Below are 15,526 nucleotides of genomic sequence, written 5' to 3'. Positions count from 1 at the left end.
TAAATAATGAAATAAAGCTATAAAATATGTAAGTTCTTCCAAAAAAAAAAAAAAAAAAATCAAATGACACAGAAAAACTTTAAAACCAAGTAGTTTCAGAACATACCTATCAGCTAGATAGCTAAAAGCTCATTTTGGTCTAAATGTTACAGCCACATTGATTATGTGATTAAACTATACATGACAAATTTGCAGTATGATGATAATTAGCATCAAAGCAGCATTACTGACAAAGTATGGAAAAAATGCAAATATTTTTTCAAAGCCTGTATACATAATGACAACACACGTCCAGTTTCTGTCAAAGCTGAGAACTCTATTGGAGGTGGAATGCTACATGACAACCATACACAGCTTTTTTTCCTTACCTGAAGAAAACACATTTAAATGGCGGTACGCTACATGTTTCTAAGCCTGTGGTGCTATTTTAGGTGCTGTTTTGCTTGCTAGGGTGCTTAAAATTGCTTTGTTACATTGTAAATAATTGAGAGCGTGGGGGTATCCCGTTGTTACATTTCATTTTTAAGCACCATAGTACTGGAATGAAAATACTCCCTGGTCCCAGTGGTGTGACTTTTGTTCTCAGAGCAGTGCTGTAACCATGGTTATTTGGCACATAAGTGGTGTTTACAACCTTCAATTGGCTCGCACGCTGTGCTTTTTTATCGTAATTTAATTAAAAAAATGTAATTAGCATGCTATCGCAGGCCAAAGTGACAGTGCAGCATACTGGTGCAAATAAGAGATGTGTAATTCTTGTGCTAATCTTTGGATTGCCTGTAGACTCTTTATTACAATGATTTATGCTTTCTGGTCTCCATACAAGAATTGGTGTATATGCAGTGTGTGTGTGTGTGTGTGTGCGTGTGTGTGTTTTAATCACAACTCGCTACTTTGATTGATTTTTCCCAGGATGACAGTTGTTGGTGCATCGGCAGCCTTCAGGTATAAGATGCTTAAAACAGAAAAGGGACAAGAAGGCGATGAGGGAGGGGAGGAGCAAGTAGTGATGTGTCTTAGCTGCAAGGGAGTGAGAGGGAGGAGTGCAACGTAGAGGAGAGAGGGGCAGAGGAGGAAGGGGAGAGCCGGCGTACGCACATGCGAGGAAAGGATGATCGTTGCACGCATTGGTGTAGCACTGCAGGGTTCATCCTCAAGCTGAGCAGACCAGGCTTGAGAAGATCACCGGGAGTCCTAGGGCAGCAGTCCCATCAACGGTACCCAACAGAAAGAAGAGGAGGGGGCACAAGGGGCGAGGATATCTCCATCTCCATGGATACACAGAAGCTCCATGAAGCAGAGGTCTCCGTGCAGCACCACGGCTTGCCAGAAGCCTCCTCCATGCCCTCAATAATTCATCAGCTCTCCACTGTCGACACAGACCAACTTTTCCTTTCAGAAGTTTGAAGTGCCGCTTGGCTGTCCCTGTCCAGTCAGTTTTTTGGAATAACTGTGTTTCTGATGAGGGGACACGGATTCTGAGCTCCGGAAGAGTGTGTGTGAGTGTCAGTGCATGCGTGTCTTGGAGTGGGTGTGCTTTTTTTTGTGCATGACAGGCCAGTGATAAAACTGGACTCTCTGCCCTTTGAAGTGGACACTTCCTATTGCAGGGCTCAGCTCCCTCTTCTTTATGGAGGCGCCACCTCTCTCCCCAATAGGTACTTTTCCATTTTGCTCCTTACTTAATGTTTGGACTCATTCAAATTTAATGTTTCTTTCCACAACCACAGCTTTTTCACAAGGACACTGTGCTACCTGGACTTGTTAAAGGGGACACTGTCTTTTTTGGAAGAACCCCTTGCATGACCCTTGTCCTTGTCACTGAGGGTCATTTGAAGGGGATCCTCCTTGAGGCTAATTCTGCGACTGTGGACCACTGCTGTTCGTTCAGGATGGCAGGTTGTACCAGCCGCTGCAGACAGGGTGTGCTGAAGTTCATCCAGTCACTGCGAAGACTAGTCTTTGGGACACTCAGCAAAGGTATGACCCATCTGAGACTAGCTGTTTGTCAAAATTTTGTCAATCACTGCTGAACATATGACATGCAAACCATTGCCTGAGGTAACCAGGCTCAGTGATTAAAGGATTTTCCTATCCATACTGGCCATAGCTTGTTCATATCCTGACCATCCTGAGCATGGAAGGATTTGTCACAAATGTTGAATTTGAAAGAATGAAGCATAGAAATGTGATGTTCTAAATTTAGGGTACGGAAAAGCATTTACTGACAGATCCTGATCATAAACGGTTTCCAAACCATATTTCATGTATTTAGGTACGAAAGCATTGCATCTGAGGTTTTGCTTATCAGGCGGCCTTTCAAGGATTCCACAGTATATCATGAAATGCCAGAAGGACCATTCATATTTGTAGTTTTCTTTGAATTTCTCCAAGGGCAAAGTCACCTACACACTGACTAGACTGTTGCATTATGAGACCAAATGCGATAGACAATGAAGGATCTATGATGCCATTACATGGATTACAACATTCTGTCAAGTCATGTCGCAGGGAACAGAATATCTGAGCATTGTTTTTCCTCTGCATATCATGTTGCTTCATCTCTTTCCACCATGATGCCTACTGCTGCAAGCTTGGTCTTTCTTTGTAAGGAACGTTTTCCATAAAATACATTTCCTTATGTGTCAGCACCTACTAATTTTAGTATTTTGCCTTAACGTTTGGTCCATCTTTATTTAAACCAGCCAATGCAAAAATTGAAAATTAATGATTGCAGAAATATTTTTCATATCTTAAACATTCTAAAAATAGGAATGTGTTTTATTACCAATGTGAGAACAATGATGCTGGTTCCACAGTTCTATGGTTTCTGTATATAAATGTACTCTAAAGTGAGAGCCAAACACTTGCCGATTGGTGTTTTCATGGCAACCACAGCAGTACTATTAAAAGAAACTGTCTCTAACCTCACATACTAATGATAACTAAGCTTCAATGCCTCCAGCAAATACTTTTCAACAGATTGTGGAAATTACTGAAATATATTGTGAACATATTCCTGAATTTTTTCCTCTATATGAGGAATATCCGGGTTCAACAGTAATATCATTACTGTTTGTTGGAGGACAGTTCATTGGTGGCAATTTTATTTTCACTCGTGTTTTACAGCTGACTAAAGAAACCTCTGGAGTGAAATAAAAAAGGGCTTTGACATTTTCACAGTCAATCTCACTACATCAGAAAGGGTGAAGAGGAGCGTAAAATGGGTTCATGGCTGCTTGATGAGCAAGATTCATGTGTGTCCAGGCCACGTTTTGTCCTTTGCGTGTTTGAAAGTGTTCTGTCAGCATCCTTCTGGAATTGGCGCCTGCTGTGTTGGTTTTTACATACCAAATTCTTGTGACAGTGAGAAGATTTTGCACAGATCCCAAGAAATAGTGCTTTGCTTGCCATTTGAGTTTGTGTATAGAAATGTCCTGTTAATATGTCTCTGTCTGTGGAATTCCGAGATGTTATATATGCACCGATATATAAATACCCTGCATGAAATTATGTTCTCGCATACCAAAATATATCTGAATGTTGTAACGGCTCTCAAACGCACATCCTGACTCCTATATTGCCAGTTTTGTACTAAAAACTGCTATGATGTCAGAGTAGACATTCATAAACAGCTCACAGTGCAGAGGAATGCAACCGGAGATGATTGAGAAAGTACATGCATCCTGTCTCATTTACGATGCAGAACAAATATGTGTGTCAACAATTATGTAGGATTTGTCATTCATCAAAATTTTAGGAGCTCTGATCTGAACAATTAGACTTCACACTTGTTCATGACTGCTGAACTATGCAAGTCCAAAAGCAGTTAAATATTAATATATACAAGTTGTTGTTGTGAACAAGATTGTAAAAAAAATATTGTTTTTGTGCAAATCCAGCATTCAACATTAAAAGCTTTGATATTTTCTGATAAATAACTGATAAACGTACATGTACATTTTCACTGATTGTCTAATGTTTTTCGTAGAAGGAGAAAATTGTAAAAAAAAAAAAAAAAAATGCTTTTCAGCTCAGGTATTTTCACAAATAGTTTTGACTTGGAAGTAGTTGTCAGTGATGTTGGCTTTGATACAGCTGACCTATAAAAACAATTTAATTCCTAATCCCTCTGTTGCAAAAATCTTCTAGTGCCATTGTGTCCCTGAACAACACGTGCTGCTCCAGGCACACACAACCTGTCATTAGTGAATGGGAGTAGCTCTTGATAAGAACAGTATCGAAAAGCCAAGCGATGCAAATGTTGCTAATTACTGACATAAGAAATTCTTTAACGAAAGGTATTTTTACGGTATGTTACTCATCCCTGGGCTGATTCATAGACGCTGTGTTCTGTACTGCTCTCAGGCTGCAGAAAAGTGTCTCTGGCTCAGTGTACTTGCTTGAGAAGCTTGGCGGGCTGCAGAGGTACGGGATTTGAATCTGGGACCCGGGGCTCGCTGTTCTGCAGACATTGTGTGGTGGAGCTTGCTGAATGGCTGACAGGCCTGTGCCCACAGCCTTTTTTTTTTTAACTTCTAGCTCACTGCCCAACTCCTACCCTACACTGCTGAAAAAAGGATGCAAATCCAAGCTGCTGCACCCCCGAGCTACTGGTGTTGTTGTACTCTACGTTGGTACAGCCTTGCTGCTGGACTTTTTGTGTTTGTGTCTATTAGGCTAATGTGTGCTTACTGAAAGAGATGGGAGACACAGCTAGTGGTGCATGCATGGTTATTAATTAGCACTTACATTACTGCATTACTGTGGCCCCTCCAAAAGTCTCAGTGGTTGTTGCAATATAAATATATATCGCATCTGCATCATTTCTGGGCATTTATTCAGTAATAAAATCCTAGTGGAAGGCATTTTTACAGCAACTCATGATGGATGACGTTTCTTTGAAATTTCAGATTTGCTGACTCTGAAATACAGTTGGCAAGAAAAAAGTGATGCTGTTGAAACAGTCACTTTTACTCCTACCATAACCTTGGTACAACCTCGGCTTCACATTATTTAGTCCCTCGGTTGCTCAAATTGTATCATATGTGTCTTCTGGTAATTAAAACCTATATGTAGTTTATTTTTTAAATAAATAAACAGCAAAAGGTCCTGTCACATGAAATTGTGTGTCATTGGTGTAAAAGGCATTATAGCACATTACTTTAGTTTCTAAAATGACGAATAGGATTATAATAGTGGGGCAGTGGTGGCCTAGCGGTTAAGGAAGCGGCCCCGTAAACAGAAGGTTGCCTGTTCGAATCCTGATCCGCCAAGGTGCCACTGAGCAAAGCACCGTCCCCACACACTGCTCCCTGGGCGCCTGTCATGGCTGCCCACTGCTCACTCAGGGTGATGGGATAAATGCAGAGGACAAATTTCACTGTGTGCACCGTGTGCTGTGCTGCTGTGTATCACATGTGACAATCACTTCACTTTACTTTAATTTAAATGCTTTTGGTCACATGTGGATCTGCAATCCACGAAATGCAGCACTGTATTTACATGTAAAACTCCAGAGTTATAGCATTTCTGCTACACAACAGAATCTAATAATAGAGTACACTAGAGTAAATCGCTCCTGGATTACAAAAAGAATGATTTTGCCAGTGAGTCACTGATCACAAATTGTGTGCTTGTCATAAATCTAAATGTTCAGTGTATTTGACAGTATAACAGATGGAAGAAGGAAGGATTACTGCTTCAGTCTGGTGGCCATTCTTCCTCCTCATATCTCAGTTCTCAGCCTTTCCTGGTCTTCAGCTGCAGCACAAGATTCCTTAGAATTGTGTTATGTAAATGTGACATTAGACATGTAAGACACCAAACCACATTTGAGCTGTTTTGTGCTCCTCCACAACGCCTCCTGCTTCTTTACTAACCATGAAGTAATCATGTACACATCCTCTTTCCTCATTTTATAAAGCATACAGTACTATGCAAAAGTCTTAGTGAAAACAAAAAAAAAATTATTTAAACTGCAAGCAATTTTGTTAACAAAAACAAAAGCCCATATGTCAACCAGTCATCAGCTATTGACTTACATAAAGTGTTTGGTGCAGAATTTGATTGTTTTCATTGTGCATAAAGAGAAAGGTACACTACAGAGACTGATTGAGGCCTTAACTGTAACAATTAGCATAATATTTAGGTATATTACAGTATTACAGATTTACAGTCTTACACCTCAGAACCAACATTATGGCATTACAGTACTTCCATTTAAATCTTTACACAGAAGGATAATAACTCTAATACACTGAGAGTGTAGTATTTATCAAAAATAATTACCAAACTGTATTTAAATACACAGTAGCTGTCAATTTTAACAATAATCTCAGAGATTAGAGGGTTCCCTAGTAAAACCACAGTTTGTGAACCAAGGATTTTGAATGGCCTAGTTTACAAACCATGTGTATATTAAGCTTCTAACATTCTAAGGTCATTCAATAAATGCATTACATTTTATAATAATGATAAGCTGTTAATGGGTTATCTCCTACTTTATTTAGGCTGTTTCTTTTGTTTGGTGATTGGAGGCTTTCTAAGCCTCTAAGTATTTTGCAAAGCATTTATTTTGTCCCTTTTTTCTTCTTTTGAATTTTCTAGTAGTCTTTCATTGTTCTATTAGTCGTTCATGCTTTACATATGTAAAATAACTCGCGTAGTTATGGCCGAAGAGTTTCTGACGTTTAGACCCTGGCAGGCATTTGCCGATAAAGAAAAAGCCACACTACAGCAACTTCCAAGGGTGTGTGAGTAATCAGTGACCTGACCCACCTCGAGTTCTGTCTCATGAGTACACACACACACACACACACGACATGTAAGCTTGCACAACATTCAAGCACACAAACACTAGAATATTGAGTTTGTTCTGAATGTACACCTAAACACCCTTAGAGTGCACGGTGCTGCATACGCACAATGTCATATGCTTCAACACACTTTAAACACAACACCTGGACTCAGCTCCCCACGGCACAGAGGCTGACCACACCTCACTGCACGGCAAGTGTGCCAAAAACTCTTCTTCCCCATCTCCATTTAGCACGCATGCACACATGCAAACAACAGAACCTAGGTAAGATGAAACATCTTTTTATATATATATATGTGTGTGTATAGTCATGTATATTAATTTTGTTTAATCAGTTTTTCTCAGGATATAGAGTTTACTGATGATACTATTTCATTCGATTTGGAATTGGCTCCAGTGTTTCCCATCTTAAAGCACTGGCTCCCCTCACTGCAGCAGAGCTGCACAATCCACAGTCGATTTTGTTCGCGTGGTTTCAGATCAATTTAGAGTTGATTTCTTCATTAGGCCCAGCTGTTCAATCAGCCTCTACCAATCCCCTCTGCTCTACTTCTTTTTTTATTGTTATATTCTTGTACAGTCCATTATACTCTCTCTCTCTCTCTCTCTCTCTCTCTAATGGTAACAGATCAGAGCTGACAGTGCACGTCTCCACTTTTAATTTTTAAACCCCCCCCCCCCCCTTTTTATGTAATCTTCTTCCTCTCACAGTTTATTTATATCCTCTAGCCTACTCTCTCTTTCTTTCTGCACCATGCTTTCTATTTCTTGAAATCACACCCCCACCCCCACCCCAGTTTACTCTGCTGCAGTAGGGTCTAAAAGGCAGCGTGGCCACAGCTGGCAGTCACGGCGGCGCTGCTGTTCTCTGATACTGGCTGCACGGCATCCATGCACAGTCCCGCACACACACAAAAAACAACAGGAAAAGTAATGAAGTCGGTCGTCAGAACTCCTCTTCAGATACCACTGATGTTGATCAGTCGGGCCTGGATCTCCCCCAAACTCTTACTAAGGAAGTTCGTGGTCACAGGATTTGCAGACCCACAGCTCATATAAAATATATATATATATATATAAAAAGTCACGAGGGAAACTTGCTTCTTTCTTACAAACCCTGCCTTCCAGAGCCAAAGTTTAAATATGAAAAACAAAATGCTGCTTATTCTTCTTCTGCATTGGACACCCTGTGATTTCCTTTGTGATATAATGGAGTGTGGATATTTCTTCTCAAACAATCCAGATGACACAGTGCCTTCTTTTGCTGTAGAAGTGAGATGAGCAGAAAATGATATTGTGTGCTTGTTACTTGTTCTATCATCGATGTTATGTTGTAATGGGCACTTCTGCTTTTATGAGAGCGGCGGCTGATGGTGGTGAGACTCTGCCCTCTGCCTGTCAAGCAACAGAATATACACTTTAATCCTTTCACCAGAAGAGGGCAAGCGATCTCTCTTTTTTAAATGTGAAATTGGCAATTTAATGGCAGATTATTGTGTACGCGGTTTAATTTAATCTAATAACCTCTCTGGGAAATGAATTGAGATGTTCTAGTGGCTTTGTTTTTTTTAGCCGCATAAGTGACTTGTCTTTGTCCAGACAAAACAGACTAGGCAGCACTGCAATCATGCAACTAACAGTGTAATACAATGTAAACCTGAACATTTGCATGTACAGCATTTGGCAGATGCACTTATCCAGAGCGACTTACATAAATTCTTTAAGATATCTATCATTGTAATCCCTCATTTGGTTTACATTTATGCCATTTATCAGATGCTCTTATCCAGGGCAACTTACACTTAGTAGTTACAAGGACATTCCCCCTGGTTAGCAAGTGTCTTGCTAAGGGACACAATGATAGTAAAAAAAAAAAAAAAAAAAGTGGGGTTTGAACTTGAGACTTTGTGTTCTTCTGGTTCATAGGTGAGTGTCTAACCCACAAAGCCACTACCACTTTACAAACACCTATTCCTACTAGGACCTGATCTGCAAATACAATTCCTTTTTATATAAGCTTTGTCACATGACTCCATCCATTTGACCGGGAGCAACACGGAGATGAAGTAACGTGACTCCCATAAACTGGCAAGATGGCCCCTGCCAGCTGCTTAGTCATTAATTGGCATTCGTCAACTGGACTTGGCTCCTGCTCCACCTTAACTCAGTAAGATTGATCCTGTTCATCTCCTCACCTCTCAACTCTTCCCTCTCATCCTGTCCCCAATTCAACCTGGAACACTAACGACAACATCCGTGTGTTGTTGCAGCTCACACCGTCTCTCGTTCCCGTATTAAACCGGAAGAAACTTGTGCCTTCTTGCGTCCCTACACATGCTCACGTTCTGGTCCGGCGCTAGGACCGTGACAAGATTTAGTTAGAAAATCTAGCCGTCCTAGTGGAAGGTCATTCCTCTACCTAGGAACAAAGACAGAGAAGAGTCTTAATGAATGCTTTCCTAGTACCTTGAGAGATAGCGGTACCAGATGAGCAGTGCTCAAGCATCAGATATATCGAGGTGCAGAGCGAGTGATAAGAGATCTGAGGTGGGAGGGTGCTGACCCTTCCTTGGCTATGGAGGCAAGCATTATTATTTTAAAACTGATGCATGCAGCTACAGAAAACCAGCGGAAGGAGCATAGCAACAGAGTGGTATGGGAGAATTTTGGCTCAGTGAGCCTTTGATGGCATTGGTACTGTAATTTTTTTAACACGTTTCCAATTAAACATGAATATACGCTTTACATTTGAACTTCAAAGACTGAAATTATGACTCATATTTTTCTTTTTTTTTTGACTGGCCTCAATTCCACTGGCACATGTGTTTTTCTGAAGTTCAGTTTTAAAATAAATCCAGTCAAGTCCATTTCCATGTTCGAGTTAAACTGCCTGCAAAAGTCTAGCCTGGTCTGTTGCCATCACATTACCTCAGATGCATGAAAAAGAATTAGAAGTGTCCCAAAATATCCCCTAAATACAGTATTCTGCAATTGTTTCTGCTATAGGAGCACATACAATGTATGAGAGCTCTTATCCTGGACAATTGAAAACTAACAATTTCTTGGAGCTGATTCGGTATATTAAACAGATGGGTCTGCCATTGTGGATTCAAATACTTCCTCATTCTGGATATTTAAATCCCCTGCTGGTACACAGTCCCCTCTGTTTTCTTTGTGACTAAATTCCCTTTGACTGTTGTCATCTCATACACAACAGGTTGATAGTCTGTTGATTAATAGCTTTAAGGTGAAGTGAAGTAAAAGTGAAGCGGTGTCCTCCGCATTTAACCATCACCCTTAGTGAGCAGTGGGCCCGGGGAGCCGTGTGTGGGGACGGTGCTTTGCTCAAGGGGACCTCAGTGGTTCAGGTTTTGATCCAGCAACCTTCCGATTATGGGTACTCTTCTTACCCGCTAGTCCTCTACTGCCCAGATATCTGACATTCATGTGTACTCCCAACATATTAGAAATAAAGACATGAAACCATTATGTGCTGAGTATCATGTACTGAGAATCAATATGAACTGAGAACATGGCAATTCACCTCATTTCACCTGTTTCACCACCTCTGTGTTCACACCCAGGATATGTGACAGGTTCCCTAAAACGCTGGATGAGAGAGAGATGAGTCTGGAGGCATGGGAAGCTGGGTGCTGAGGTGAAATATGAAGGCAGGGAGAGAGAATCAAAAGGGATGAAAGGTGAGATTAAAGAAGAGGAAACTAGTCCAGGCTGGCTTCCGCGAGACTTGCTATCGAGATCTCTCCTGGCAACTCCACTCGCTGAGGAAGAAGAAAATCTCTCTTTTCATCTTCCCCATTCTTGTTATTCTGACCCTTTCCTATCTCTTCACACACAGCTACATCCTTCCCGGTACTTTCATTTACCTTCTCCCAGGACTGCAACTCCCCAGTATACCGAGGATGCTCAGCGCCAGCAGGGTTGTTCGCTAATTCATTCCATTCAGATCTGTTTTGTTTGCTAATCCTTCACTCCCTGCTGTTCTATGCATTCCCAGTTAATTTGGTGTGCAGCACAGGAAAAGTCAACCCGCTCGACCGCCTGTGAGAGTTAAACCTGTAGATTAACAATTTGGTATGTTGCTCAGCACATATTACACCATCACACTGCTTTTACAAAGTGTCCCCATGCAATATCACTCAATATCCACATCCCTCACCCCCCTGAAACCATACTACATCCTACGGGGCACCACACTTTTTTTATGTCGGGTACATAGAATGTTTGTACAGCATCGTCAACTATAATGAAATTAAGTGTCAGAATATTCCGTTTTTTTATTTTTTTTATTTTTTCAGAATGTAAATATTTTAAAGATGCCATCAGATGTTACCAGATGTTACAACATTTTGATTCCAGAAATTTGCCCCTCAAATATACAGTTAAAATTCTACTGCACAGTTATATTGGTAATAGATGCAGGGGTGGTAGTAGCCTAGAGGATTGCACACTCATTTATGAACCAGAAGACCAAGGTTCAAACCCCACTTACTACCATTGTGTCCCTGAGCAAGATACTTAACCCTAAGTTGCTCCAGGGGGACTGTCCCTGTAACTACTGTTTATAAGTCGCTCTGGATAAAAGCATCTAATAAATGCTGTAAATGAAATTAAATGAGATGCATAAGTGTAACAAAGATGAGCCTCCTTTATGAGAAAAACAAGAGTGGATAGAATAAGAGAATCTATCAGCAGCTGCAGAAACTCGATCACCAAGCAAAGGCTTTCAATAATCTATGATTGTGCTGTAAGTGTCAGAGCTTCAGATATTATCAAAACTGGAGAATTTCAAATATGTGAAAAGACAAAATAAGGCAATAAAAGAAACTTGGCAGCCGGTCCAAAAGTAACAGTATATTACCACAATCTCACAGGGACTCATGTCATTGCAATTTCCAAAAAATGGGGTGCCAAGTGTCTACATAATAAAACACGAGCCAGAAATTAATTCCAAAAAGAGGCAACTCATTCGGCAAGGTCTTGGGTTTCAGTCCTGGTCCTGGAGAATATCACAGTTAACCACATTGCTCTCAGTCCACCTTCAGTCACTGGTAGACAAATAATAATTACCATATCCTTCGATAATGGGTTGGAATGAAAGCAGTTATAAACTGAAGTGATTGTCATTGTGATACACTGCAGCACAGCACATGGTGCACACAACAAAATGTGTTTTGCTTTTAACCCATCACCTTAGTGAGCAGTGGGCAGCTATGAAAGGTACCCAGGGAACAGTGTGTGGGGATGGGACTTTGCTTAGTGGCACCTCAGTGGTACCTTGATTCAAACCAGCAACCGTCCAATTATGGATCTGCTTCATTACCCCCTAGACCACCACTGCCATTGAGCCGAAAATAAGGGCACACTATGTGAAACTGTCCAGAGGTGTGTGTGTGTGTGTGTGTGTGTGTGTGTGAGTAAATAGTGTCTGTGCTCTACAGTGGACTGGCACCCTACCCTGGTGAGTCCTTTACTTGTGCTGAATGACCCAATGTTGGCCCTGGTTCCCACAAGTGTAGTATGGAATAAGTGTGACTGAAGAAAGAGATATAGTACTGAAATGAAATATATGCACGATCATTCCACTTCATCTATGAAGTTCTTGAATGTTCTTCGTAATGGTGTAAAAAGAAAAAAAGATTCTTAGATACTAATCGTCACTCAAACGTAATATATCGATTTCAATATCAATTAGTACTGGTTAGCAATATCAACTAGCAATTGCTGAATCTCAAAAATCTCTGGCAGACAATTTAAACCAGGCATTGTGTTTGGCCCAGTGTTTGGCTCAAAAACATTAAAATGCAATTATTTCATTTCATTTTTTTCTTACTCTGTTTAATTATTCATTTCTTTATGTAGTGTTTGTGTGGGGGGGGTAGTAGCCTATTGGGCAACACACTCGCCTATGAACCAGAAGACCCAGGTTCAAATCCCACTTACTACCATTGTATGTATGTATGTATGTATGTATATTTCTGTATATATGTCTTGTCTCTTTAAAAACAGCAGCTTTAGTTATCATAAGCCAATAACATAAATATTCAAAGCATTTTTTTACAGTGTAGATCATAGTGCACAGATAATTAAGATAATTAAGTAAAAGTGCTACAATATTCTTTGGATGCCATAAAGAAAGTACAAGTGGAGAGTGATTCTGTTTCTCACTGCCACACCGTCCCGCTCCTATTTCCTAACGCCCCCCCCTTTTCTCTCTATTGCCTTCAATCCATACAAAACACATGGAGAGAGGAGGAGCAGAGAGAGACACACAGAGTGTGTGAGTAGAGAAAGCTGAAAAGGTTCCGAATGGTGAGTGAACCGGGAGAGAACAACAAAGCCGAAAAAAGTAGTCGTGGGAGTGTAGATCAGAGTGGGTTTCATTTATTTATTTGGTTTTTCTCAATGTGGGAAGTGCACAGGTGTCAGTCTTGACACCCAGCTACTGCGTCAGCTGTCACCGAGAGACTCTAAGACTAGCAATCCTCCGGATCGGGACAGAAAATTCTGGACAATGGGGATCGTACTGGGCACGTTCTCCATGCACACCAAACAGGTCACCTACAGGAAAGGTAGGATTTCAGTGGGTTTGTTGTTTGCACTAGTGAGAGAATCTTCATCAACAAGCAGAGGTGTGGATGTTTATATATATATATATACACATACACACACACATAAATATAGTGCTTTCTGAGTGTGATGTGTCAGGAAAGGGTGTGTCAGCTTCACAGTGTGTAGGTGTGTCTGTGTGTATATTGATCCACTGTGTGTGTGTGTGTGTGTGTGTGTGTGACATCGTGGGCGGGTGTGTGACCGTTTCTGAGTGTGTGGGTGCAGCAATGGTCAGGGTCTCTCCAACAGCAGGTTCTAGATTTGCGCTTTGGATTTGTGGGAACATTTCTGCATGGTGGTTCTTTCCAAAATGATTATCCCCTTATGTGTAGAGCTTGCCGGAAGCTGCAATTAATTATGCGAGAGTGGAGAGACGGCGTACTGGAAAACAGAAGAAAGAATCCATGTCTGTGTAGGAGAGATAAGAAGGAATGATAGAGGAAGAGAGAGGAGGAGGACTGTACCACATCTATAATTATTCATGTGTTTATGTTTAATTAATCTTGGCTGTATTGCAAGTTTCCTTTTCTAGTCCAACTCCTTGCTACAGCAGTGGGCTGTGCATAATGCTCACCCACAGGCTAATGAAATAACTTTCCTACTGGCATGAGAGTACACACATGCACGGACAGACACATGTAAAACTGAAGATGCACATCTGAACCTGGTTATACCTTGAACACCCACAGATGTTGAGTCACAGCTTCAAAGTGTGTGTTTATGAGAGAGAGAGATTGTGTTATGTGAGTGTGTGTTAATGCCATCAGCATTTGTCTCCATTCAGCACCTAAAGTCTGTTTAATGTACTGTACATCCCCTTTATGGGGAATAAATATGTAGAAGTATGTAAGAAGTAGTAGGAATTAAGAAGAGATTATGGCTCAGCAATGGCAAAAGCTGCTTGCTGCATGTGACTGGTGAACTTGTCATTGCTATACATATTGCACACCAAACACTAAATATTTTATATACAGTATTTTGTCACTTTATGATGAAGCACTCCTACACACATTGCCATCACACAATAATGTAACCGTCATGCAGGGCAATAAGTGAACGATTTACCTGTTTACAGAACGGTACACTGTTTTAATAAAACTGTAACAATGCACAATAACAGGTGTTATGTGAATATGGCTGAATTTTCTATGACATCCAATCCATGTTGGAAGCTGTTAATCTCAGCCTTGCATTGAAGCAAATCTGATAGACAGAGACTACATTAATTATTTCACACAAAAATAATTCCCCCATATTTTGCCTAGTTCCCAAATGGGAAAATGCTTCTTTTGCAATGTCTGTTTTTTGTCATTGTGCGTGTGTGTATTAGCACGAGAGCATTAGAGAGGAAAACATGTGCTTACAGAAAGAGTTTGTGATCATGAAGTCATGGAGCTGGAGTTATGAAAAGAGGTGGTTGTTTTGCTTAAATTGTGTGTGTGTGTGCGTGTATAGAGTCACGTACTGTGTAGGTGCTGTGGTGCTGAAGCTGAGATGACAGGGGGCGCCGTTGTCCCAGCGTGTGGGTGTGTTGATGATCTGTTGTTGACTTCCTGCTGATGTGTAAATAAGCCTCAGTCGGTAGGAGTGCAAATTGTCTAAACACCCGGACTAGATTCCCCCAGAGCCCCGCCTATACTGTAATTTGTCCGCCTAATGAGGCTATGCAGGCTTGCCAACTGACGTCTGGTCAGCCAGTCATGCTTTATGTCCAGCCTCCTCCTGTCCTCTCAGGCTCGCTGGGATGCCCAAATTGGATGAACTATTGGCTATCATTTCAAAGCATCCAGTGAAAACAAACAAGGACAAGCAATGGAACCAACAAGGCAACAACAGGGACCACACCTTTTATAAATGACGAAAAGAGTATTAATGTTCTCAGTTTAGCTTTTTTTTTCTCCTTGCATGATTCTCACTTGGAGTGAATATATGTAAATATAAGCTCTAAATACAGAATTTGGGTCAGACATGCTCTCTAATCACAAAGGAAGAGATCCGTCAGATGAACAAGTCATTTCAGTAAATTGCAGTGCTGTAAGCAGACATTGACTGGCAGTGAAGAGACGTCTCCAT

General features: G+C 40.9%; 1 protein-coding gene across 8 annotated transcripts in view; it reads left to right on the top strand.

The window, feature by feature from the left end:
* The first annotated feature begins 1,046 nt into the window (after window positions 1-1,046).
* The window catches only part of kcnip1b (Kv channel interacting protein 1 b), a 33,593-nt gene continuing 19,113 nt past the window's right edge, over window positions 1,047-15,526 (top strand). The window contains exons 1-2 of one of the 8 annotated variants that reach the window (XM_028984754.1): window positions 1,053-1,658; window positions 1,731-1,980. In XM_028984754.1, the coding sequence (XP_028840587.1) occupies window positions 1,803-1,980 (178 nt within the window). In that variant the 5' untranslated portion in view covers window positions 1,053-1,658; window positions 1,731-1,802. Of the gene's footprint in view, window positions 1,981-10,894; window positions 10,916-13,061; window positions 13,414-15,526 lie in introns of those variants that run through there. The other 7 variants (XM_028984757.1, XM_028984760.1, XM_028984761.1 and 4 more) reach the window with 7 other exon arrangements.

The sequence above is a fragment of the Denticeps clupeoides genome, chromosome 6, assembly GCF_900700375.1.
Source record: "Denticeps clupeoides chromosome 6, fDenClu1.1, whole genome shotgun sequence".
NCBI lineage: Eukaryota > Metazoa > Chordata > Actinopteri > Clupeiformes > Denticipitidae > Denticeps > Denticeps clupeoides.
This window is presented reverse-complemented; position numbering and strand designations above follow the sequence as displayed.